This window comes from Eleginops maclovinus, chromosome 11 (genome assembly GCF_036324505.1).
Source record: "Eleginops maclovinus isolate JMC-PN-2008 ecotype Puerto Natales chromosome 11, JC_Emac_rtc_rv5, whole genome shotgun sequence".
Taxonomy (NCBI): domain Eukaryota; kingdom Metazoa; phylum Chordata; class Actinopteri; order Perciformes; family Eleginopidae; genus Eleginops; species Eleginops maclovinus.
In genome coordinates, this window is record NC_086359.1 from 13,711,890 (window position 1) to 13,739,736 (window position 27,847).

General features: G+C 39.2%; 1 protein-coding gene across 5 annotated transcripts in view; it reads right to left on the reverse strand.

Annotated features, from left to right (window-relative positions):
* rapgef6 (Rap guanine nucleotide exchange factor (GEF) 6) overlaps positions 1-27,847 on the reverse strand; it is a 136,381-nt gene that overhangs the window by 76,998 nt on the left and 31,536 nt on the right. For 2 of the 5 annotated variants that reach the window (XM_063894934.1, XM_063894933.1), the window contains exons 2-6: positions 25,611-25,681; positions 24,518-24,574; positions 20,315-20,398; positions 10,808-10,877; positions 2,402-2,545 (exon numbers count right to left, since the gene is read on the reverse strand). In XM_063894934.1, coding sequence (XP_063751004.1) covers positions 2,402-2,545; positions 10,808-10,877; positions 20,315-20,398; positions 24,518-24,574; positions 25,611-25,681 — 426 coding nt within the window. Of the gene's footprint in view, positions 1-2,401; positions 3,299-10,807; positions 10,878-17,919; positions 18,112-20,314; positions 20,399-24,517; positions 24,575-25,610; positions 25,682-27,847 lie in introns of those variants that run through there. The other 3 variants (XM_063894935.1, XM_063894931.1, XM_063894932.1) reach the window with 3 other exon arrangements.

Genomic DNA, 27,847 nt, shown 5'->3' on the forward strand with positions numbered 1-27,847 from the left:
TCAACTATGCCAACTTAATCTAATCAGCAGTTTATCTATTGTGACTTCTGAAACAATGAGAAAAATAAACCTAATGGGCCTTTTCATTGATGTGATTTGTAGACAGAAGCTGCACAAGATTCATGACATGCTACATTTTCCCCCTAACCCCTGCACCATCTGTAGGACTCTTTTTAATTCATAGCTGCAGGAACTTTCATTCACTGCAGACTGAGCCATTACGAGAGAGAGAGGGACTCCAGACACTGGTGGTAATGGATTACTGATGTTATTATGGTTCAATAAGGCCTCCAAACAACATCCTCTGATCCACTGCAAGAAAAACACTTCTCAATGAGTGTGTGTGTGTGTGTGTGTGTGTGTGTGTGTGTGTGTGTGTGTGTGTGTGTGTGTGTGTGTGTGTGTGTGTGTGTGTGTGTGTAAATACACATGTGTAGCCAGTGTATCATCCACCCATTGCCATTATATCCTCAGAAATGGGCCAAACCCATACCACTCAGTGTCTTTTGACAGGCTTGTTTTATATGTTTTTGCCTCCCTATTCAGTTTTCTGACCTGTTGGAATAACAATGGATAGCAATCATCACAGCATATATTCAAAGTATGATTATTGACAAGTAGACACTATTTTTGAAAGTCACATAATTTACTACAAGTTTATTTCAGTGCTGGGTGATTATAATTGGGAAAAACCTAACTGTAGTCGTCTATTTTCTGTATGAACGTGCAAAGAAAGCTCTGACTATTAGCAAGTATGTTCCCAATCAAATATATTAGCTATTAATGTTCTGACTTAAATGTGACGTAAGCCTAAATATGGCGCCTTCGAGAGTTATCTCAAACCTGTCTTTGTCCTGTCAGGTTTAAATGTCAAACTCAAGGGCCTTTCCCTCCATTTGTTATCCAGTCCGTTGTTGTTCCCAGCATGCATCTGTTTATTTCACAATTAGCCCCCTTCCTATTTGCCACCCACAGTGCCGGTAGACAGCAGTGACTGCAATGTGTGTGGCAGCCCCAAATATACCCACTTTTCCCAGCACTGCCTCTGTTTAAACAACAGGTGTACCAGTTACTCACACACTCATTGACCCCACACAAACACACACACGTATGCCAGCCATGTCAACATGTTTTTTTTAAAAACCCTCAACGGTTTGAATACTACACAAGCATGGAGCTTTTGATAATTTGTCCAACCTGGTTGTTGACATAATCCTGAAGACAAAACATGAAGAAGGAAGAGAAAGAAACAGTCATACTGAGAGTATGCAAACTGTCTGCGTGTAGTGAAAGTAAGAAGTCTAGCAAATACTATTATTCTCATCTTTATTTATATTTAATGAAAGAAAAGTTGGCCTGTCAAGGGCTCCAGTCAGTCACTTAACAGCGTACCATACATGACATGGAAGTGTGGTCTCTGGAATGCTGAAAAGCAGGACTAATATAATTATCTTTTTTTCAGGATGTTCACAATTTCCCACTTGTGTTGTCCTTCTTTGTGCAGTGCCAGCACACCAGAACAGTTAGCCTTCACATAAAAAAAAACAGTCACAACATAATGGGGTAAGATTGGGCTATGCTGAAGGCAAAAACTGTTTTTTTTTAAATAGTGGAATAATGACTGAGAAGCTAGAGATCCACATATAGTAGGGTCGGCAGAGGACACTTAAAGCTCTACTTTAAACGCCTTTTTAACAGCTAGGGGAGCTTTGTGTGAACTGGGAAGGGGGGCTGTGTGTGTGTGTGCGTGCGTGCAAGTGTGTGTGTGTGTGTGTGCGCGTGTGTGTGTGTGTGTGTCTGTGTGTGTGGCAAAGTGTGGTTTTTAGTGATTAGTCAAAACTGTAACTGACACACAGCTGGCTCCAGTGATTCCATCAGATGGAGGGAAACTCCACACATAGACACACACAAAGAGACACACAAAGAAACACACACACACACACACACACACACACACACGCTCAGAGATATTGACAAGAATGTTTTGTACCACTGGGAAATAAAATAAATAGCAAAATTGATTTTAATTTAATTGTTTTTATCTAACAGAAGTCACAGAACTTTGTCAGACAAAATAGACATTTGCATGTGTAGACCAACGTCTGGTATTAAGCACTAGCAAGAGTTGCAGGAGGACATTTCCCAACCTGTGTCATCTGCCACTGCTAAGAATGAAAGTACTAATGAGTACAGATGTCAGCAGGGAAATGAAAATCTGACTTTTGGAGATCAACAAATTCTACTAATATTGTACATGAAGATACAGCTTCTTACTATTGAAATATATTCAGTTTTTTATGGCCAGAACTAAATAATTTTGTCAAGTGACATAAAGAGTAACTCTGTAAAAGAAAAAAGCACTGGCAAAAAACCCTGAAGTTCTACTTGTTTTCACTCTTACCGTGTTGTAGCCGGCAGGTTCTTGGCCGTCTGTGATGACTTCTCGCTCTCCCCTCGGATTCACTCTCCTAAAGCGCCGTCTGGACCTCCGTTGGGATCCTTCTCTTTGTAGAAAACCGTCGTCCCCCTCACTGCCGTTATCCACCTGCAATACACAGTCAACAGCCTCCTCAGAATAGTAGCTTCTGCGGGATTCGCATCCACAACCTTCATGTGCCTGCTGGAGACACCTGGAGGACTGATCTTTACAGCTTGAGACCTGAGAGCACAGCTCAGAGATGCTCCTTTGCAATAGATCAGGCTTTGGGATCTTAAGAATGGAGTTTTGATTATTAAATTCCAACGTCTGATTCTCGATTTCTGTTTTCTGGTTGTTATAATCCAAGTTTTGGGTTTTAAGTTCCGTTAAGTTTTGAAAGGAGCTGTGATCCTTGTGTTTGTTCCCTTCCTTTCCCCCTGGCTCTGCTTCATTTCCTGAAACTTCTGAGATCTGGCCCTGCTCTTCTGCTGGCTCCTGGTTGAACATCCAGTTCTTCCAGAGCGCAGAGAGCCGGTGCCAGCGGAGCACACTCATCCGGACGCAAGCACGGTATCAGAATAACACATAAAAGCAGGAAATACCACGGGAGGGGAGAAACAAAAAACAGCAGGGAAACGCTACAAGACAAAAGATGAATAGAACGGTTGTGTCCAAATTAAAAAAAAGGTCTAAAATCCTGAGGGATCCCTTGACAAATAATCCTTTGAGGCTAGCATCCACGACCAAAGAAAGGGAAAAAAACAAATGAAATGAACAAACTTCAGCGTGAGTTGTCTTCTTCTGAGAGCTGTAGAGTTCAAGACAGAGTTCAGCTGCTCAACACGTTGCATACTGACAGACTTACTCACATGTTTGCCCTTCCTCCCTCTCTCTCTCTCTCTGAGACACGCGAACAGAGAAACACTGAGCCCACAGTTTCCCTCAGGAAACCGTAAATACACAAATATCCTCCCAGGCAGAAAAAAAACAGCAAAGAACACAGATTCCGGCCATACAATTCATTCCCCATAGGCTCTTTGTGTTGGTCCGTTGTTGCGGTAGGAATTTGTTTTCTCTCTCTATTGCATAATGCTAAGTGAGTCAACAGCATCGTTATGTATGTAATGACAAAGTGTTTTAGGAAATTCGAAATATGCTACCCAACCTTGTGATGATTTATCTTGCTTTAACATGGCTCTTATATATTTAAGGGTGTTTTTCTTTCTTACAGCTGAATGCATTATATTTGAATGTTTAAATAATAGTTTTGTGCTTGATTGAGCATAAAAACTCTGCAAAAAAACAGATATCCCAACTCTAAAGCTCCAAGTTATGTCCTTTTCTTTAAAGTGGCCATAGAATGCATCTATCTGGTATTTTAAATTGTTCTCTGATGTCTACAAAGAAAGTAAAACAGCTTTGGTTGATCCCAAAAAGGTCCAGATGCGGTTTTACAGGCCCATTTACAACCCTATGATTTGGTCCTTGAATGAAACAAGCTGAATTGCCTTATTTGGGGGCTCATTTAAATAATTACGAGGAGCTCTGCTCTGATTGGCTGGTTTGCAAGGAGCAATCTATGGCTGCCTCAGAGTCCACAGAATAAATGAAGTTTGCGAAACTGTGAGAGATGAACCATGGAGGCTATTGGGATCCAACCTTATATATTTGAGCCTTTATCGAAGGAGGAAACCGATGAATTTGAAGAACAGCTAGTTGGTCGGAGATTGGAGAGCAACGTTACGGAGTGGTAAATCCTAGCGTGAGTGTTTCCAGCAGCTGGTGTACGCAAATGTTGGTGCTGGACTACCGTGTGTGACGTAACACACAGGGATTGTTGTAATTTGCACGTTTTACTGTTTTTACTGTGATATGCATATTCATGATTTGCACTTGAAGGAGGAAACAATGGGGTTTGAGGTTCAGGGTATGTCAGTTCAATGTACCGTAGTCTCCTTATTCATCTATACCAAGGTAAATACAGTTTTCCAATCTATGGAAACCTTTAATGTTGTTTTCTTTAAAAAAAAACACGTTTTGTCTTTTTTGACACTGAAACAATGAATATTAACAGGTGCAGCTGAAATATTTAAGTCGCCTAGTCTCACTTTCCTCTACCTTGTCAAAACTCCGTGCCTACATTACCCATAATGCAGCTCAACCACCATCAGTTCGGTTAGATATTCAGGTTTGTTATGCTAGCAGCGGCTAATGTTGCCTGCAACCCTTTCATTCCTTTCTAACTCCACAGTTTCAAGTCAAGATGTTAGCCCTAACCAACACTGCCTCAAGTTGTACAACTTTAATTACATCAGTTGACTTATTTCAAAAATATTTTCTTTGTTGGTTGAGACCACAACTTGTAATTAATCTACAAAGTTACCCAAGTGTCAGCCTAAAGTTACCTCTTCTCGCTTAAGGGTTGGCGGCGTTCTGTTCAGCTCATCACCCACAGTATTGATTTGATAATTCAGCGCCTTTCAACAAGTGTGCTCCATGTTTCTGTTTGTTGTTCAGCCTTTCAGATCGTCAAGCTTTCTGGCGGTATGCTGACACTATGACAGGCCAAAAGAGAAAATAAATAAACGGGGTCCATGTGGTGGTGTCTTTCTGTCTCTTTCTGTTACTTGTCTTCACTTTCCAGCTCCTTATCTTATCATTTCACTTCTCTCTTACTACCCTACTAATTTGCAACTGTGTCTCGTTACATAATGTGCTTGGAGCTTTACTTGCTACAGGCTACACTGCAACAATTAGCACACCAAGTGCTCATGCATTTATTCATGTCCTGCCTGTGCATAACCAGAATAAAACAGATTGACTGGATCTAAATTTCTTTCACAATCCTGCAATGCATTCACAAATGACAACGTGCTTATCATGGATTTAGTAAAAGAAAAGGTGTTACTTTACACAAAAAATGCCAAACACAAAAGTTGAACACAATAGAGCCTATTTCTATAGGTATAAGTTATGAAATATCAAAAAGCTTAGCAGAAGTTTTGCAATGACATCTTTCAAATAGATTTTCTTTTTGTGGTAAAGTGCTTGGTTAGAAATACTAAGAATTCCCTCTACTTTTTGAATACCATGACAGGGATTGTATAAATGAATATTGTTTGTTCCCCCCCTCCCCCCCAAGACCTCGGGTTAGTCATGTGTATTCTCTGTGGCCTTTCAGACCCATGATCATCTAGCTACTGTGTTAGAGTGCATATGTTGAGATGATGGTAGAAGCTGAAAATGTATGCTGTCTATCTTCCTGTTTTCCTTCATGAAACACATACAATGACACCTATACCTAAAAAAGGTGTTGTTATATCTCAAAGGCAAACATCACAGAGCAGTTTGATAGAGAACACTCTTGCACATCGAGCGGCTTTAAACGTGAAACATGACAAGGGATGGACTGAAAGATGTTCTGTCACTGTTGAAATGGGGCTCGATAACTGCCATGGGTCGAACGAACAGAAAAACAACCATGTGTGAGGAAGGTCTGCTGTAACAACAGAATAATCATTGCATTGTGGGTAGTTTAGCTGGAATGGACTCTCAAACAGACTAGTTCAGCTATAAAATACCAAGTAACTGTTGTTAAAGGAAAGTCTTGGTATCGTTGTGTCCCTTTTTGAAGGCAAAACATGTCATCTTACTTCTTTTTAAGAAACCTCAAGAGACCACAGGAAATTCTAGGGGGCAAGGTAAGAAATGTACCAAACTTTCATGTCTATCCTGTCACCATATAGCCATCTTTTTGTCTCACTGTGTGTGTGCCTCTCCAGCTCTGGCTTCTTGACTGAATGGAAACCCCATTTACCCCGTGACCGCCACAGTACTGCCAGCCATTGAGGAGCCTTGCCTTATGATTCTGACTGACTGTCACAGCCATAATTTGCCCATATTTCCTGTTTCCTGTGTCCATTGCAATGTGTGTGTGACTAACTTCCCATCTACTCATCAGTCAGTTTACATTCCTCTCATCTATCTGATGGTTTGCATTCCTGTGTGCATCACCCTCTTTGGGCAACTCATTTTTGCTCGATTCATTCATTTCTTACTCCCTTCTTCCCACTTTCTTACTTTCTTTCATTCCCCTGCCTTCCCACCAAACACACACACAGACTCAAAAACAGCCCCGCCCATTCAGCATGTGAATACCACCCCTGTCCATCCTGTGACCAGAGTCATGACGATAGCCACAAATTACACTGCCTATACTATTCCCATGGCCCTAATTAGCTGATTGACTGCAATACAGTGTGCCCACAGTCCCTCTGCTCTTGTGTGTTTAGGCATTCATCTGAAAAAGTGTGTTAGCATGTGTGTGTGCAAGCAAGTACATGTTCTCAATATCTTTGTCTTGTTATGTCCTCATATAACATCCATAATCCAGTTCCATAGTGTGCTCTTTTTTGATTTGGTCAAAGATGTGCTTCTGTGTTTTTGTCAGTATAACGTTTACGATTCAGGCTGACCACCCAGATTTTCTCCTGTTTATTCACACAATCCGCTGCTGCTTGCAACCTCACACGCTACTGTGCGTCAGAAGGATTTTCTCAGGGAGGATTCAACTGGCAGCAGACTCCAAAACTGTCATTCACTGTGTAAATGTTTGGCAATTACTTTTCACATCAGTCATGACTCGGATTTTATATTGCAAATTGATACCCAATAACGTTCTGCTTGCATCAACCCCATCTTATGGACACAAGCAGAACGTGATGAATGATTATGCTAGGTGAAATCGTTTTTTTAGCTTTGAAAAAATAAAAACATGACCATGTGAATCTGTTGACCTGAATTGACCATTAGCATGATAAGACATTAGAAGTCCTGCCTGCTTTTAAAGCCAGAAACTGCTGAGAACACTTTCCTTTTTTTCTGACTAACTGTAGATGAAGTAGTGATAACCCAATTACAAATACTTATGTTTGTATTATTATCAGTATTACTATTGCATTTCTCATCACCCTCCACAGCTGATGACACAGAGTGTGGTATCTGTGTATCTCCATCGTCTATTTGAACATTGCACATTCATAAGACTGTGCCAGTCCTTCGCGAACTTTTTTAAATGTCATTCTCTTCTTTTTAAATGATTGTGCAACTTTTTGGGATAATCCTTAATAATAATACAATAATGTGGCAGCTGTAGCATAATATACGCATTTATTGACTGAGTCTTGACACTCCAGATCCATACACCACAGACTGTTAAAAATAGACAACACAAGCAGCTGTTTGGATATATACAACAACAATAACCCTGTACATAATCTCATTTGCTGGTTCAGACTAAAACGAAAACACCTGGGAACAGACCAACCATATCTGAAGACCCAGACCCAGAAAACACCTTCATGTTCTCACTAAAGCTCTGATCAGCTGATCCACTTTGTCTTCTCTAAATCACCATCATCATCTTTTCAAGGACGACACACACACTGGAATGGCTTAGATCCAAAACCAGGCACAATTAATTCAAACCTATTCCCTCAGCAACAAATGTGTCATTTCGTTATTCAAAATCATTGTATCCTTTATTCCCGAGGAAACTGTTTAAATTTGAAAAACCTAAATTCACATTCACAAAGTATCACTAAATACTACCTGGGAGATTGTCAGTACCATCTCTACCTATTACTGTCGCAATAGCCTCTGAATGGACCAACAGGGGAAGTTAAGGATTAAGTGATTTGATGAAAGGGCAGCTCCAACCCTATTAAAACACTTTTTCATTGCAAGCATTTTCCAAGAAATGTATGTTCTGATGTCCCTGAAAGTATTGGGTGGAGTTTGCAGTCCTGAGATGCGGACAGATCAAACACAAGCCTAAAAGATCCTTTGACCTCAGTATGGAATTCATTTGCTTAGTGAGAAAGCGATGACATGTATGTTTATTGATATCTAAGCAAATATAGACTTTCCCTTTCTACTTTTGCATGTCTCCCCAGTCAAGCAACAACAGGAAACACAATGACTCTGTACTAGTTTTAGATTTGTCACTGCTTGGTTATCAATTATCATTTATCACCCATCCTTTAGATGTTGTAATTATGCAATGAGCTAAGGGGAATTCCTGAGTTTGGTTAAATTAGCTCTTTGTTTCCTGGAACTCTCTGATCAGACAGAAAGAGTCATTGGCTGATGAGGGTAGAATGTAACTTATTTACTTTCCTTTTTTTCCAGAGTTCCTTTTCTTTCCTTGTAGGATACAAATGCCCTTTTATGCAACTGCTACAGTAACTTACTGCCCCCCTTTCCTTCTTTCTTGGAACATAGGTGAGTTTCTTTGCTTGATAATGACTCAATAAAAGAATATGATGAGTGTATTGAGATAATCAAAAAACAAAAAGAAGGTACAAGTTTGACATTTTAGGGAATTAGCTTCCAAAATCTCTATACAAAATTATGAATATACTGCCAGCAGCTGGCTAACTTAGCTTAGCACAAAGACTGTAAACGGGGGGAAACAGCTAGCCTGCTCTGTTTAAAGGAGCCTATAGTACAGCAAATCTAGAGCAAAATAATTTCTATTAATTGGGTTTATTCAGTCTGTACGACAAACACAATCTAAAATTGACAAAGCGACACCCACTGTGACATAAAAACATATTGTTTTTAATCTTTGGCATAAAAGGGGATTTCCCACAATGTCATACTTTTTGATGTTTTAACTTTGAAAAACACCAATTGTGTAGATATAACATAACTGAGTATATGAGCTATACTGACAATACCTTCAGTGGTACAAAATGTTCTACACAAGATGCTAATTTGTCTTACAGAATAAATGGCTTTGTGTAAAACAGGGACATTTTCGGAGTAAAAGACAGCCTGAAGCACTTCAAATGAAAACTCTCAGAGTGAAAGAGGTATAATCATTGTGTTGTAACAAGAAGTGACAGGAAGAGGTAAAACTGACATTCATTTTAAATGAAAATCTTGCACATTATTGCCTCAGTTTAAAGTGACAGAGCGCCTGTCTAAGAATGATAAGGTTTCATCACTGTTCCCCTGGCGACAGTAATGACAGTTATGTAAGTCAGTGCAGTCATAGCAATAGCAAGCTCAGAGGATGGCTTCTCTTAAATATATGTGCAAACACTTACAGGGGGTTTCCTGTAATGTCTTAAGAGTCCTTTGACCCCACTCTTAAAGGTCACTGATAAAGGACAGGTAACACGCAGAGGGCCACAAGGTCAACTCTGTTCTCTGTGTAATAACATCAATGGAAATGATGCTGCCTGCAGCTTTTTATTAAAGAAAATGTTTCTGATTATCCTGACTTAAACCGTCTGATCCCTGTAGTCCCTGAGACACGGACACTCAGAAGAGCGAAGGAAAAGGGAGGACACTTAGATAGAGGACAGGGACTTTGTCAGCACTGCAGCCTTGTGGAGGCGCACCGAAACACACTATAATTGCTCATGCAGATATGGCATGTGGGAAGAGTACTTTTAGATTTCTCAAAAATTGAAGGAACTGTTTTTTTTTTATAACAATGTGCAAAGTGATAATGTTCTTCAAAACTACACTGTAACAGGAACATGTTAAACATTACTTCCCAACTTTTGCTGATAAAATAGATGTAAAATGCAAAAGCTACCATTAGATTATGAGAAATGTAAGAATAATTGATGTTGTTTAATAAACTGAGATTCCCATTTCTAAACGGAGACTTGCTGGCCTAGTAACATCAAGGCTACAAACAACCCATAATGCAACACTCTCTGTAACAGCTGGTGTTTTAACCCATTACCTGATAGGTAGCAGTGAATAAATGATTAGTATAATTCATAAACATTATCATTACATCCCCATCAAAAACAGATGAACTTAAAATGAAGAAATATCTTGTTTTTTGTTGTTTACATTTAATTTTGAACATGTAATTGAATGTATATATTTTCGGGCCTGTATACACATTTTCCATACATTTAATTAGATGTAATTGTTTAGATTGCCTGGGCTTGAACAATTTTCAATAATCTTCATTTTCAAAAGGCGTATGGTTTGGGAAGATAGCAGCCAATGAAGCTCATTTGAATATGTAGACAAGGTCTACCGTGCATACAGAAAAGGGGGGTGTCACAGAGGGGGAGAACAGAGGTGGGGGAGATGGAGAGGAGTAGGGAGGGAGATGAAAGAGAGGGAGAAAAAAGGGGACAGCACAGGAGAGAAAAAGGTGATACAGACATCAAATAAAGATGGAAAAACAGGAATAATATTAAAGAGATGGGAGATGAGGAAGGATAATAAGGGAGGTGCTTGGGAGAGAAACAAAGGGCCTAAAAGAGAGAGAGAGAGAGAGAGAGAGAGAGAGAGAGAGAGAGAGAGAGAGAGAGAGAGAGAGAGAGAGAGAGAGAGAGACGTCCCTCCACTCACCACAATCATTTCTGACGGCTCCAAAGTGATGCATTCACAGCCTCGTCTGCCCCCCAGTTGCTTGCCAAAACTGCAGAGAGAGAACACACACACAAAGAAAACATTAAAACAGAAACAAACGAAAGGCACAGAAACAAAGAAACACACTCTGACAGGGGCAACAGATGTAGTCAATCACATCTGCCCACCCACAGATGAACCCCAGCATTGTGCAGCAACCAATTGTGTATACTAATTGGCCTTATAACAATTGAAATGTCCTATTATTAATTTCAAAAGGAAACCATGGGTTCATACAATGTGCTCACAGTACAAATGTACTAGCTAAATAAAGGATTGGCTCTACATTTAAACATCAGCATTTAATAGACACCCTGGATGTTATGATTTTGCCACTTTTACAAATTGTTTTACCAAAAGCATATTATTGGCTCAATATTGGGGCATATACACTAAAGCAAAAAATCTGTAGGGTCAATGGGTGTTAATTAAAATCAACAAGTCATACACACATTAAACTAGCAAATAATCAATCAAAAGAGATCATATCTGTAGGACTGTCCTTGACTAGAGAAAGCCATGGAGTCAAAACACAAGGAGAACAAGGGAGAGCTGGAACTTGATGTCAAACACTGAAGGTTTATTATGAAGTTACGGCCCGTTGAATTGATAAGACCACGAGTTGACACAGTGGTTGCCCGACTAACTCTGAAGATTTCTCACCCCTGTCCCATGTATTTATCTGGATCTGAGAGAATAGTCAACATGCTGCATAACATGATAAAACAGGCAAGCAGGGGTAGTACAAACTGGGTCAAAGTAATGGAGCTGAGGAAAATATTTCCCCAAAGGTTTCTACATACAGTATCACATGAAAGCACCATTTAAGTTATTGTCTTAAACTGAGATATGCTCCTACATTTCTTGGAAATAGTCATTCAGCAGGAACTATTTCAAAATGACCAATAAAGACATTTAGTTCAACACCAAAGCGGTTCTTCTTATCGACTAAATGGGGAAATCCCCAACTTTCTCACATTGAGAAGGGCTGTAATCTTTTATAAAACTGTTGGAGAGTAAACATTTTAGGATGTTTTGGAGATAAACTTTCAGAAAAACATTGCCTCCAGTATTGTAAGACCTTTTAAAATTGGTTTAAGTGATTCCACAAACGTTTATCTTCACGTAAGAAAGATAACTATGTATGATTTGTCACCAGACACTTTGGATTTGTTGCCAAACATATGACATGGCTCTGTTGGTATTAGAGCAGTTCAGTTGAACAAACAGTTTGTGGTGTAAGCCCTACCACTAAAGAACACACTGTAGCTAGATAAGCCTTCATGGTTCACACCTCAACTTTACTGTACACAATCTGCAAGGACTTTAAAGACTAACTTTGATTGCCAAAACACATATAACCTTTAGAGTAGATGCTGAAAGCTTATACATTTATATACATTCCAACGCCCTTCTGTTAGCAGTTTGATATTTACTAGCCAAATGAAACCAAACACAAACATTTGAGCTTGCATGCCTGAGAGAAGTTACAAGCATCGCTACCAACAGTTATTAGTTGTTGCACAATGTGAGTCTGTGTGTGCAGCCTCACAGGTTTATTCCCCCGTCGTCAGTTTGGTCCTGTGGTGAGCAGGAGGAGAGCAGCTGATGCCGCGGTGAGAACATGTGGCCCGGTCTGCTGTGTATCCATCACATGGAGATTTATAATCATATTTTAAAACCTAAAAGCCAGTTATAGCTTGGGTCCTAAACCACAGGCACAACAGAAATAAAAACCTAATGTTTGTTGGGCTGCAAACAATGACTCTACTAATTGACTTCAAAGGCCCTAGTTTGGTCACATTGAGATAGAACTGTAATCTTCTATAAAACGGTCGGAGACATTACATTTAACACAGTTTTGGAGATACACTTTTAAAAAATATATTGCCTCCAGTGTCTAAATACATTTTAAAAGCAGTTCACAACCTTTATTTTGTCTTTCTTTAGAGACAACGTTGTATGACCTCATAGATGTGTACCAACACATAGCTTTTGTCCAAAACACAGGCAGAAATAAAACCTAAAGTTGGTTGGGATGCAAATAATGACTGTATTCATTATAAGGACATTTGTTAATGGTTAACTATTAATCCACTGAGCAGTAAAAATAAAATAAAAATGCTATTCAAAATTTCATAAAGCTCATGATGACATCTTGTTTTACTATCTGATATGACAAAGAGAAGCTGAAAGTCTGACATTATAAAAGCTTGAACATGGCAATGTTTCGCTTGTAAAAATGATAAGTGAGTCAAAGACAAATCAATCTTTGATTTAATACCCTTTGCATTTTCTGAGAATCATCTTATCTGTAAATGACTGACTGTTGCTGCTCCGGGGCTGACATTCTTTCACAAAGAGTCCATTATAATGTACTTGCACAGGGCACAACATGATGTAATCGAAACACTACTCTAGTACACTCCCTGTGTAGGAATAAAAGAAAGAGTTTGACAATGTGAGACATTTCTTTCCACATCTTTGAAAACGGCCTCCTGCTGTGAGTGTCTGTGTTTACTCGTACTATAATTACGCACGTCTCTGTGTTTCCCTTGTTCTGTCTAAGTGTGTGAGGCAGAAGCTCGATCACTGTGTGCGGTGATCCCTGATAAACAGACCGGCCTGCGAACACGTCTCGCTCTCTTTGGCATGCTCAAAGTGGCGACTCAGCATTGTTTAAGAACTGGAGGAGCGGCGTGTTTTAATTATGGAAACGTGCTGAGCTGGGAGAAGGCCAACTTTCACTCTCCCGTCTCCTCTCTGGTTACGTTCTCGCACTGTCTATCAATAACTCCCTTTGGCTTACAGCTTCTTACTCTGCAGGCATTTCTCTCCTCCTTTCTGTATTTATTTTCCATTTGTCTTTCCCATCCACATGCCTCCCAAAGAATACATTCTCTTAACTCTTTGCTGCTTCTTATTACACATGGTGCCATTTTAAAAATGTCCCTCCCCTTTCTACTCTTTTAGTTGACCCCAACCCTTCCATTTTACTCTTTTTTCTTTGAGCCCTTTCCCTTCCATTGACTTTCATTTATTCATATTCTCCTTCCTGTTTTTTTTTTTTTCCTGTGCTCCCTTTTTGCTCTTATTTCCTGCTTTCCTGTTTTCTTCCCCCTTCTAATCATCACAATTTCCTTTAGTCCTTTCTTTCTCTTGGCCTTTCCTTTCCCTGGGCCCCAAAAAAGAAGCAAACTTTCTTCTCATCATATCCTTAATCTCTGTTTCACACGGGCACAGGCACTGCTTTCACAAACTCAGCCACTTGATTTAATGCTAAGATGAAAGAATTCTTCATTCTTCAGAATGTGATCTGATGATGGAAACAATGATAAAAACCTTTTTTTTTTACCCACTTAATTTGGATAAGTAGTTAATGTGAAGGGAAGTGGTTACTAGTGACAGAATAGTTCGTACATTAGCTTTGACGCAATAGTAATACTACATACAGCTTGTGTGTATTGCTTGTTTGTATTCCAGTCTTATTCAATGGGTTCTGTTCTCTATCTGTATTGAGGTCAGCTGCAGAAAGCATTTATATATCTGGAGTAGTTACTGTCATCTGTCAACGACACTTCAGAGTGGGAGATGTTTGCTAACACATGTGCAACTAGCCCAGGTCAACCATTTAAAATACCCCAAATACTTTCACACCCCAGGCATTTAGTGTTGTTCGGTAATCTTTGAGAAACAAGTATCATATATCTTGAAATATTAACAACTGGTTCTGCAGCACAAAGAGTATGAATGAATATATATAGCAGAACTGCCAGAAAATGAACACCCAGGCATGGATTTAAGAGTTCCCAGGGAGAAATGCAGTCTGCTGGGCTCAGATTCTCTCTCAGAGCCCTCAGCCTGGAGGTCGGCCCGACTCTGACAGATCTCTCCACACTCCACTGAGGCGAGACACACGGTCCCTGTCAGAGCGCCACAAAGCCTGCCAAGCCTGTCTCCCACGGTGTGTGTGTGTGTGTGTGTGTGTGTGTGTGTGTGTGTGTGTGTGTGTGTGTGGTACAGGTCTTGTGAGATACACAAAAGAGAAATACAGTTTGCTATTGATAAAGAGCAGAAGAAAAACTACTGTGTGCAGACTTTTTGGACTACTGTGTATGTGTGGACTAAAACATAATATATAAATCACTTCAAATTATTTTACCGTTCACTTTCTCCAACCTACTGCATTCCCACAAAAGCAAAACTCATAAGTGAGCATGTAGCCATCCAATAATGCTGTTGCCCTGACTAAACTGAGGTCTGATACATCAGCTGGTGACTCACAGTGGAAATATGACAAAGCTCTAAAACCACTGTGTGGCCTAATCTTTAATCTGAAAAAGTGGATTAAAAGTTTCACAAACTTGTCAAACACGCGTGTGTGTTCAGATCTTGAACGCATGGTTGAAGCGTGGAGATTTATTTGAAAACGTTCAACAAAAAAAATACTCCATATAAGTCCATACAAAGTGTCACAGTTGTAGTAAACCCCACAGCACTGCAGTTCGCTTAACCTTTGACAAAAACATTGATTCATCTTAAATAGACATTTAGTTGGATGAGCTATGATGTGTTTCTTTTTTTCAAATAAGTAATCTTTTCCTGGAATGCACTGGAGCTGTGTCTGAGCTAGATTTCAGCAGGTGATGATATTTCTCCCCTTCTTTCCCTGCAGAAACAAGCTGTTGCAGAGGGGAGAACAGGTTCCGCCCCGGACCAGTGACAGCTGCAGTGCCGGGGGCAATAAACTGTGACAGCCAGCACAGAAACTAAGGCCACACACACAGACACACAGACACACAGACACACAGACACACAGACACACACACACACACACACACACACACACACACACACACACACACACACACACACACACACACACACACACACACACACACACACACACACACACAACCCCTGAGATGATGACAAAAACATGGGACAACCGAGATGTGACCAACAGTGCATAAGAGTAATACTAAACAGGTAGGAGTCTAAAGAAATCATGAAACAATACGAGATGAGATATAGATATAGAAAGATTATATGAATAAAAAAAATACTTTGGACTTCTGAGTTTGAGAATTTCTTATAAAATGTTAGGAGTGTAATGGCAGAATCACTGACAGGGAAAGACGCCCCAAAAGAATATCAGCTGTTGCCCATAGGTATAAGAAACTATTACAAAAACAGCAGAAATCAAATCTCTTCTAGGGATATGAGATCGATATTTTTGTATGACTTCTGTGGATATTAACTGATCTGTCAAAACGTGAAACCCCAGCTGGGGCCAGTATCATGACACCTAAACAGTGTGCATTAACACAGAATACAGTCTGTGTTTCAGGTACTGGTGAGACATAAACTATATAGGAGGTCCAGATTGAGGAAGAAATCCACATTTTTAAAGAGTTATGCTATGAGAGGGGGATTTCACGACTATCAGAAGCAATTATGTTAGATTTGAACCATTGCCTGGTCAACAGCTTAAACAAAATCTTGGTGTTTGGCCACAGTACAAGCTATTTTTTAACCATGTCTAAATGGTAATGATGACCAGCAGTAAAGAAAGAAAACTGCAGACCACTGTCCAACAGTCTCAGCTTTCCTGTTTGGTTGGCTCACACACACACATTCTACACTAGAGGCAGACCACCAGCACACACACACACACACACACACACACACACACACACACACACACACACACACACACACACACACACACACACACACACAAAAAGCTGCCAGACTCACTCAAAGGAATGACGTAGTGGGTCATTCAGAAACATTACGATTCATTTGCAAAACAACAGGCTCATCAGTTAAGGGCCTAATTCAAAGCTCAGCAAAACAGAGCAGCCTCGACATCTGCTGAACACTGCATTGAGCTGTAGCGTAGAGAGTTAACCATTCATCATTTACCTACACAACATACACCCATTTAACAAGACTGTATATTCTGTTATTGAAGATGATTACACGACTTGATGAGAACACAATCACATAAGCGGTGTGGTCAATGTTTTACTTTTACTCAAGGAAATAAAGGTTTTTGGTTTTTTTTACCCTCTCACATTGAATCTCATTAAGTTAAGCTTCCATCATTTGAAATAACTACAGTTATAAATAAGAAAATATACTGTGGGATCACATGCTGTAGGTTGAAAAGCCAGAAAAAAAGTGAATTAAATAAAATAAATCACAATATTATTAATTAAGATCAAATAACCATCTGAAAATATGATAAGCAGAACAGGAGACAAACGCTGGTTGATATTGATTCTTCTAAAACATTGAAAAACAGAATCAACATACAGTAGGTTAGTTGAAAGCAAACCTATTATGTTTGAATAGGTTCAACGTAATATTATTGCTTTCAACTAACCTGATACTGTTATGTGAAAGTTGTTGACATAATACATTTAATTAAAGTCAACGTTTCAGTTTTTTCAGTGTTCTGACTTGTACAGCTGATTTCTTAACACACTTTTGTATCTAAATAAAAGAGGTCCTGATTTAGAACTCTGAGGCTAAAAAGGTTAGAATTAGGATTTGATATGGAGTGTTTGGTTTAACATATTGTTGTGCTCCTGAGGGTTTCAGTTAAAAAGTAGATATGAAACTACATTATTTCCTCTTTCTTAACTGCACAATAAGTTATACTAACTTACCAACAGCCAGCAATTAAACAGTGTCAGCAAAATACTTAAACCTAGAGTCTAGTCCAGATTTGTTTATCTTTAATGTTAAGTGAAAGACAAGCCTGTTTCTCTTTGAGATAACCAGTGTAGATAAAACAGGCCTGAGCTGTGTGTTTCAGAGTGGTTGGGCCCGGCGGTGGAAAGCTATCCTGCCACAGCGCCGTTGGGAATTCCTGGCTTTAGTTGGTTAAACCATGGCAGGCATGAAATGGAGCAAGCTGGGTTTGAAGAATGCGCAGAGGAAGAGAGAGGGAGTTTTGAAAGTCTCAACTGAATTAGCGCCACAATGACTTTTGCATTACAGAAACTGTCTGTAAAGGAAAGAAAAAACAAAGTGTCACTAACCACAAACAGGAATTGTATGCGTCCGCTTTTTTGGATTCCTTGTTAGAAAAATTATATCCAGCATATTATCCACAAGAAGGTGAGGGGGGGTTCGATAATCCAGTAATCCAGATTTAGATCCAAGTGTTTTATAGTCCACAGTGTGAAAGAGTTAAAAGTTTCCTCAGAGAGCTGAAGTAGTTGACTGTCAAGCCTTTTAGTTTGTCTTTAACTGAGGGAGGAGTGTGTGTGTTCCCTCCCGCTTTACTCTGTCCTGTTCTGTCTGTTGGCTCCAGTGTGTATGTGTGTGTGTGTGTGTGTGTGTGTGTGTGTGTGTGTGTGTGTGTGTGTGTGTGTGTGTGTGTGTGTGTGTGTGTGTGTGTGTGTGTGTGTGTGTGTGTGTGTGTGTGTGTGTGTGTGTACCCTGCTCATTTCCTGCCTGGATGTGCTTCTGGGCTCCAGGCGGGCAGGCTGCTCAGGAACACATGGCCAGCCACTGTTCTGCCAGGGGTTCCGCATTCCCCACACCCACACTACTCCCCTTATTAGCTCCCTCTGTGACCCTTTCCAAAAACCCCTACACCCCCTGTGTACTGCAACACACAGGCACACGCATAAACACCCTCCAGTGATTTTCAGGGTACCAACCTTCCCCCACCCCTTCACTCTGTTATCAACTGACCCACACTGGAATGAACACACACACGGTCAGAGCCAGCTGCCCTGAGGTTATTGGTACTAGGCTAATTATTCTTTATGCTACAGTTGGTGCTTTGTGTTGTTGCTACTTTAATCTACCTGTTCCTCCAATGGGCTGTAAAGGCCCATCAGCCTGTACTGCAAGAAACTGCATTAAATTGAAAGGTGTATTTACTTCTGCTTACTTTCAGCTTTGCCAACTTAGCTATTCATTTTTATCAGAAGTGAGCAACACTGAGAGAAGGGCTATCTTAGTTATGGACACTAACTGTTGGAAGTGCAATTTATTTGTTTTATTGCTTTTATTTCAGTGATAAAGTAGACCTTAATTATTAACCCTCTCAGTTTTAAGATATTGTTTTTGTCAAATGTGCAAGCTTAACATGTGCAGGTTTTGTAATGTTGGACAAAATAAAAGACATGAAGGTGTCACCTAAAGACATTTTAACAACGTTATGACATTTGTATAGACAAGATGCTCAAATTGATATACATCTATCATAGGGACAGACTTGTAGTTGTACTGAAATTGTATGCAGGCTCTCTTCCTGATCTTTTATGAACCAAAACACATTGTTCTTTTCAGTTTTTTTAAAAGTTTTTTTACTTAGTATATGTATTAAAGAGGTTGGCAATGATAATCACAAAAAAGCAATAATAATGCAACAGCTATTCGAAAGAAAATTGATATATAAATGATGTTCAAGTGATCTATAACGCTCTAAGACATCACCTCAGATTCCCAAATACTTTTAGATAAAGCTCACTAAAAGCTGCTTCCTTTTCAATAAATACTATACACAGCAGATGAACCTAATATGAATGCATGCATGGGTGTGGTTCAGCCATCATTCTCAATGATCAATAGCCTTTAGTAGATGTCGCTCTAAGTCAGGAGGTCATATGTTTCTGATTTAGAAAATTACCAAACACAAAGGTCCCTTGTTCCCCTCCGTTCTGATTCTGGCATGTGTTCAGTCCAAGAACAACAATGGAGGGGAAGGTAAACATGAAGCCGAGTGGCGACCTCAAGCAATTTCTGTCACATCATTCCCCATTACAATCAATTCCATTGTTAAAACAGGCGAGACATCTTGGTTTGAATGTATTTCTGACTTTTTTTTGGCATTCTGACTAATACATTAATAATACAAATGAATTGTTTATGTTTTATTTAACATACAAAATCAGCAAATCACAAGTGTGTTCAATACTTAGCCAGTATGAGACAAAGTCACATATTTACCAGATTGTTTTGTCATTTAAATGTTATATGTATTGTTATATAGTCATATTTGAGCTACAGTGCCACAATTGCCCTATTTTGAGTAAATGAAAAGCTCACTGGAGTAGGTGAGACATCACGTCAGACTAAAAATATGCTCAGTGTAGCTCAACGTGGCACTAAGTCCCCACAAGTGTGATGTACAAGTGTGAGTGTGTATTTTTCTGCATCGACAACGTTCCCTTACATGTCAATAAAAGTTGTGTTTGCATGCCTTCCTTACAGCTCTGTGAAATGCTGTCTCTATGTTCATGTTTACAAGATGACAAAGAAAGGGGAGCTTCATGTGCAATGTCAGGCAAATCCCATCAACTCTCACTAAATGTCACACCTTCTTTTCTCTCCCAAAAAGCACGTTGTTCCCTCGTATTTTCTGTGTGTGTGTGTGTGTGTGTGTGTGTGTGTGTGTGTGTGTGTGTAAGTGTTACATACCAACACCTCGCCAGGTACATGTGCTCCTTGACGAACACTGATCCGGAGAGCAGGATGTACCAACAGGTAGCGATGCTGTCAGGGCTGGAACAGAGAGAACATGCAGGTGTGAAACACAACAGTCTGGGCCTCATTATACCTCACAAGGTAATGTGTTAGAGAGTGAAGCCTATGTGAAGTGTAAATATTCCCATTTCCCTACTTTTGATCCATAGCATAAATCTGAATGAATCAACGTGTCGTGATTTTTTTTGCTTTATGATTCATTTGTTGTATTCATCTCGGCAGTTAATTGGGGTTCTGGGCTCTTTAAGTGGCAATTTTAGGTTGTATTAACTTGGTAAACAACATGGTAAAAGGATAAGTTGTATTTTATTGCCCCTTATTTTCACTGGAGGGGATGATTCAAAGGAAACTTGTCAGTATGGAACTCATTTTCCAATTATTCCAACAGCACATGAATGCAGCACAGTTTTGCAAATGTAGTGAAAGTGAAACATCATGCATGATTAGTGCCTGTGATTCGGACCTGCTCCAAAATGTTATTCCTTGGCTTTAACCTTAACCCAAATTAAAATCAGAGTGGCAGACAAACCAAGCCAAAAACATTATCTCTTTGGGGGAGCTAATAATGGCAGCCATGTATTTCTGATGAGCTTGTGTTGCTCTCAAAATAGAACTTATGAAGGTTTGTGTGGAAAATCTTGAAGTTTCCTAAAGATGAAACTATTAGTTTTCATAATATATAATAATGGCTGAATTGGCAGTAAAAAGCAGTTGAGTAACAGCAAAGATTTATGTGTGACCTGTCTGAGTAACATATATATATATATAATGGCTTATATATATATATATATATATATATATATATATATGGAGAACTGAAGCTAGAGAAGCCTAAAAGGAAATATAAAGGGCACAACCAAGCTTTGAATCCCAAGTGATGCATTTTTCATTAGCATAAATGTATTCTTAGAATGCCAGCAGTACAGAGCCATGATATAATGTGCCATCAGAGGCAGAGAATCCATTAAAGATAGGCCGTCACGCTATAAGGAATGAATAAACAAAACTGAAAGAGTCGAGTAATTTGTGTCTGTCATTCACAGCAGCTGCAACATGGAACTCTTTTATCTGAAAGTAAACAAATCCAAAACATGGGCTTTGTTACGGCCCATCCTATTTCATGTTAGCATTTTATCTATAAAGCCTGAATGCCAAACTAATTCACTTCTTAAATAGCTGCATGCTTGAATCAGCCGAAGGCAAGAAGCAATCGTACATGAAGAAGTTAGTCAGAGGAGAACGCACGGCATCTGTGACTGAGGGTATGAATATGGATGGAAACATGGGAATGACTGAGAACAGCGACTGGGACATGGAGTGTATTTGAAGACTGAATATGAGATGCAACATCATGGAATAAAGTTGAAAACATTCACTAACAAATTAGTTGTTGATTAAAAAAAAGCCTAATAACTTATTTACATAACAAGCTTGAAATATACCCTCATATTCCCCCTTATTATAAGCAATCTGAGGCTTCTGTTTTAAGGAATGAGCTGCCAACAGTTTTTGTAACAAATTAAATGAAACCCTATTGAAAGCTGTGATGTAGGCTGTTTTTTCCTTAAAGCGTGCTCAATTATCAAGAATAATTTACCTACATTTGATTGATTATGCTAACTTATAACTTAACAAAGGAGGCAATATAACTCACCTCTCGTGTATTTTTCTGTATGTGGCCCTCAGTGAAAAAAGTTGGGACACCCCTGCCTAATGGAAACATGTAATGCCCCTCTTTCTGCCCCAAAAAGAAGACATCTTTTTTTTGGTGATATGCGTGTACTATATATAGATTTTAGGCATTTATTTAATGCGCATTTTCTTTAACTATCTGCTAAATATATGTTTAAATAAATCCCAAAATTTAGCAATTTGGAACTAAAACACAAGTTATTGATCTACAAGGTGACATTTTAAATAAATAAATACAAATAAATAAATACTTCATCACAACAGGAGCTTTATTCCTCAAAATATTCAACTTTTAAAACATGTTGTTCTGAGGAATAACACATCTATTGAAAAATACTTGACAAATAACATATAGAATTATTGTTGCAGGTGTATAATGTGTTACTTTTGGCGTGCTTTTTCATTAAATGTTTTTATCATGTTTGAAAGATAATATATAACCAGGATTAACTACGATTAAGGGTCCATTTCAGTTTGTGAGTGTGTGTTTGAAGATGACTAATTGGACATGGCAGGCTCTTTGTTCTGGGTTAAGGTACTCAAGACTAGCCACTGGTAGAGAGGCAGCAGAGTGTAAGGAGAGGGATGTTTCCTTTGTGTGTGTGTGTGTGTGTGTGTGTGTGTGTGTGTGTGTGTGTGTGTGTGTGTGTGTGTGTGTGTGTGTGTGTGTGTGTGTGTGTGTGTGTGTGTGTGTGTGTGTGTTTATTTGATAGTAAATTAAACCATTAGGTGTCTAATGTGATTTCAGCGAGCGCGATTATACATCGACAGAATATGGAGCTTCTCTCTCATGCTTTCATCCGTCTCTGTCCACCCTCCAGCTCTCACAGTTCCTCCACTTCCCGGCTCTCTCTTCAACCTTACTTCAAAAACCTAATTTCTCCCCTTGTTTCATTTTTCTTGTCCCTCCTCCCTCTTGACATCTCTCTCCTCCTTCTCTTTCACACATTCACCTATTGTTTCTCTCCTCGTCTGTAGTCCCTTTCTCCCACTTTTTTCTTTTTAATATTCCTCCTTTTTACGCTTATTTCTTCCATTCTCATCTCATCTCCTCATCTTTCACCAGTCTCTTGTTCATTTCCCTTCTCTCCTTCGACTCCGCCTTCCTCTTGACTAGTTTTCCTCCGAATCCGCACTTTGTATGATGCTTTAATGACTTGTTTTCGACATCTACCTCATCCATCTCAGTATCCATTTATTCACACACCCTGACAGACAGGCTCAGTGGCTCTGTCGAAATTACCTTCAGATCAATAGATCAGTGTTGTCATCCCAACTTAAGTATCTCGAACCAGGATTGGGCCTAGATAATCACCTCTTCATCAAAAGACTTGAGGTTTGACTGGACAGTATGTGCACATAATGTGGATGATTGAGCAGTCTAAATCCAGGCTTTTGCTTACAATAGGTTCTCTTGGAGTTGCACATTTTCTTAAAGTTATGCTTGAAAAGTATTACAAAGCTGTTAAACTACTTCATTCAGTCACTGTAAAGGATGAATCTAGTAATATCATACACCGTCTCATTGTCAACAAATTCCATTAGCAACAGGGAATTGTTCAAATTAAAATATCATAGAGCTCCCATTGTTGTCCAAAAACAATTGCATAAACCAAATCTTTAGCATGGTGTTCCTTTAAAAACAATATAATCTGGAACATTTGACTTTTAGGAGTACAGTATAGTACAAAAGTACATGTTTAATGTTATTTAGCTTGTGCTCCAATAGAGTTTGAACACACTCATTAAACAAGGGGTGTCCAAACTACGGCCCGGGGGAAAACTGCGGCCCATTTTGCATTTTTAATTGGCCTGTAGCTTCTTCTAAAAGTGTAATCTAATATGGCCCACACCTGAAACCCAATTTTAAAATAAATACAGTTAATTAAAGTGAAAACTAAAATGTTCTAACAAATCTTAGATGATAAAAAATAAGAACCTTTCATATTTCCACTTATTATAAGCATTCTGAGGCTTCTGTTTTAAGGGATGAGCTGCCAACACTTGCTGGGATGAAGGCTGTCTTTCTCTTAAAGCATATTCAAGTATGAAGCAAAATTGACCTACATTTGATTAGTTTTGCAAACTTATGTCTTAACTTATGAGGCAATATACCTACAGTAACCTCTAGTGAGTTACCCAGCCCTTAGTATGTTTTTCTGTATGTGGATATAGGTGAAAAAAGTTTGGACACCCCTGCATTAAACCATCCAACTGTGCATTCGCCCACAGTATTGTTTTTGACACAATATTGTTATTCTCACTAGATCCTGTGATAGTGGAGCAGGATGTCATTGAAGAAAATAGTTTGAAAATTGGTAAATACTGGTTATAAAACAGGCCTTCCTTAGCAGATACAAGGAAAGAAAGAGAAAGAGGGCGAGAAAGACAGTGCAGCAGAACACAGTAGAGCGCTTCCTGCTCAGTCTGAGAGCGCATACTTACTAGAACAGGATATGGTTCGCCTCAAGTCTCTCATATCGGGCAGAGGTGCACATCGACCTGAGACAGAAACACAGAGATGTTCACTTTTTCCCACCAAACACATCTTTGGAACCTTTCTAGCGTTAACAATCCATCATTTATCCATCCCAAACGTCTCATGTTAGACACCATCATTGCTATCTGTCACCTCAGTGTTCAAGTGACCTGATCACTCACTTTCTGGAAGCAGCCAAACATACTTTTATTTTTGTTTTGGTCTTGAGTTGTAGCAGAATCTTGCTGGGTCTCAAATGCACAGTATAAGCACCATATATGGTTTTCCTGACACGGGTGGGTTGGTTTTATCACTCATTTTACAACAGCTGTCTATTTCATGTTTATATCCATCTCTAAATGTCAAAAAAACCCTACATTTTGTTATGTTTTTCATGTTCATTGTTCACATTATTATCTAACAAACACATGTATTTTGGAAACTGCTAAAAAACACATTCTTATTTTAACCCTCCTGTTCAAATGTGTATTTCCTGAAACGAACAAGCAAAGAAAACATTCCAGACGTAAAGAGGAACATTTCAAACATGTTTGGAGTGAGCGGGTGAATGTCTGAAAGGCACCTGAACTTCTTTAAATGATAAAGCTAGGAGAAAATCAACCTGAGGCAAAAGGTAATTGCAAAAAATGCTAAGCACCCTTAAACCTGTTTGGGTGGGGTGTACCAATTCATGCGGAAAGGAGGCCTAAAGGGCAAACAACCTGAACTGATTATGTGATAGGCACTTTAAAAGATCAGTGTGTAGGATAAAAAAAAGATATGTAGGAGCCACTCGCCTTCCTGGAGCCAGCGTCTAGTTTGTCTGCTCTGAGCTATTGTAGAAACATGGGATGGTGGAGAGATGCAAATATTACCCGGTAACAGAAACACAAGAGTTCTGAGTTTCAGGTGATTATAAAATAATGATAAAATGATTAAAAATACGTCATTGATTTACTTCTGCCATTAGATCACCCTAAATTATTGACACTGGCCTTTATTAACCCCAAATCTAATCTCAGAGGGTTAAAAAAGTTACATGAAACAAAAATGACTCACCTGAGCTGATGTTCCCTCAGGTGAGAGAGGACGTCCATGTGGTAGAGGTGGCAGTAGATGGTGTGCAGGTCCTGCAAGACAAGGAAATACAATGTTAATGAACATGTTGCAAGCTACCAAACAGTACTAGATAAGATAAATGACTTAATTATCAAAACTATCCACATAAACACAAAGGAGTAAGCTTTTGTAATGTGCTCTACTCATAATCAAATGCCATTTTATGAAGCAAACTTCACTGCTTTTTCAAAAACAATTTGAGTTTAGTACATAGACATGTAAAGCTTTTAAAAGATTAGTTCATTGTTCAGAGTGTGGGGAATGTCTCAGCAGCATGTAAATCACTGCCAGGGCACACCCTTGACAGATGCCACACACTGCCTATCAGATTGACACCCTCTAAACAGACGGACAGGCATAGCACTTATACACACATGACAGCAGTGAGACAGGCACAGATATATCCAGCCACAGACTTAAAATAGCCTCCTATCAGGGCCAGCTGTCAAAACATCAAGAGGCGGACAGAGTGTGTGTATGTGAAGGGAACAGCTTCATCTGAGCATCTGTAGGATCAAACACACAGAGGCCACAGGGCGACTACGCTTAACAGGAGGACTGTAGGGATGACTGCGTATGTACACACACTCTCACACAGAAGGACACACACAGGACAATTTGTTAGAGATTTGCCCTTGCTAATAACTTTTGGGAATATGCTTTATTTTCTATCCCAAAGACAGTATGTTATGTGTAAAATATTTTAAGATTGTGTAGTAGTTCGTACTAAATCAGCCGGTTAAAGCAATAGTTTGACACTTTTGAAAAAATGTACTTTCTTGCCAAAAGTTAGAATTTTCAGGATAGTCTGCTGAATATGCAGTAATAAAACAGCAGACTGCTAACCTAGCTTAGCATACAGACTGTTTAGTGTTGGCTACATCTACTATGCACCTCTCAAGCTCACTAATAAGAATTGTGTGTCATGTCTGTTTGATTTATATAAAAAAAAAACTAAGTATAAATAAGGTTATTCACCAAATGTATACAAGATGTTTTGTGCCAGACTATTTCCTGGCCAGTGATGGGAACACTACCCCCCCCCCCACCACCCTTTGTTGCCTGGCAACTGGGCCTGGCCTTTGGACCAAGGCAAACTAATTGTTTCCCTCTTTTTTTCTGGATTTTGCTGGCTGATGAGAGTAGCTTCATACAGACATGTTGGTGGGATCAATGTTTTCACCTAACTAAGTAAGTATTTTTCCCCAAATGTCAAACTTGTTTCCCTTTTGATACATAGACACTGCACATAGAGTTTAATCCATACAAGCATAAATAAAAGGTCCAGCATAATGCATTTCTAAAATTCCCTGAACCTAGATTGTAATGTCCCTACAAAAGCTATCCGTTGATTAGATTTAAACATAAATAGAAATGTCGACCAGCCAACTAGAAGCTGATCTGTCAACTTCTTAAAGTTAAACTAATTCAAGAACCAGTCATCCCTCTTCAAAACAAAGCCATAGCACAGCTGCAGTTTGGAAAAAAACAAACACAAAAATGGAGAGATATCATGCACTAATCTGAACTAATAAATCAGATAATCCTAGAAGTAAATGTTTGCAGTGTGTTGCCTTTGTTGGAACTCTTCTCCTCACTACTGGTTGTGTTTACACAGTACTTAGGCAGATTGAGGATTTGTTGTTCAGTCTGAAATGTACTGTGAAGGATGTTATACTAATACTGACCTCCAGACAAAACATTTATGCATTTTAGGGTGTAACCCCGCTCAAAGATATACAAAAATATGCAGAAATGTTATCCAGTATGAAATAATGGCATGTATTTTTAAACAGCAGATATGTTTCTCTTGCAGATTATACAAAGTCAATGAGGTATTTTAACTTCGTAGGCTACACATCTGACCAGTGATATTAGTACATACATTAGTTAACGAATTGGGAAATATATAATAAACAAAACATAGAAAAGCATTCCAGGTTATTATAGCAGAACGACAGCAATACAGTGGGAGGCCAAATGAGAAAGGATCATGCTTTTTGTGTGAGCATACTGTGTGTGTGTGTGTGTGTGTGTGTGTGTGTGTGTGTGTGTGTGTGTGTGTGTGTGTGTGTGTGTGTGTGTGTGTGTGTGTGTGTGAACATGGCATGAGTGCACTGGTTAACGGAGTAAAGCGAAAGTGGGGCTGAACACTGGGGATTGGGGAGCCTTTAATG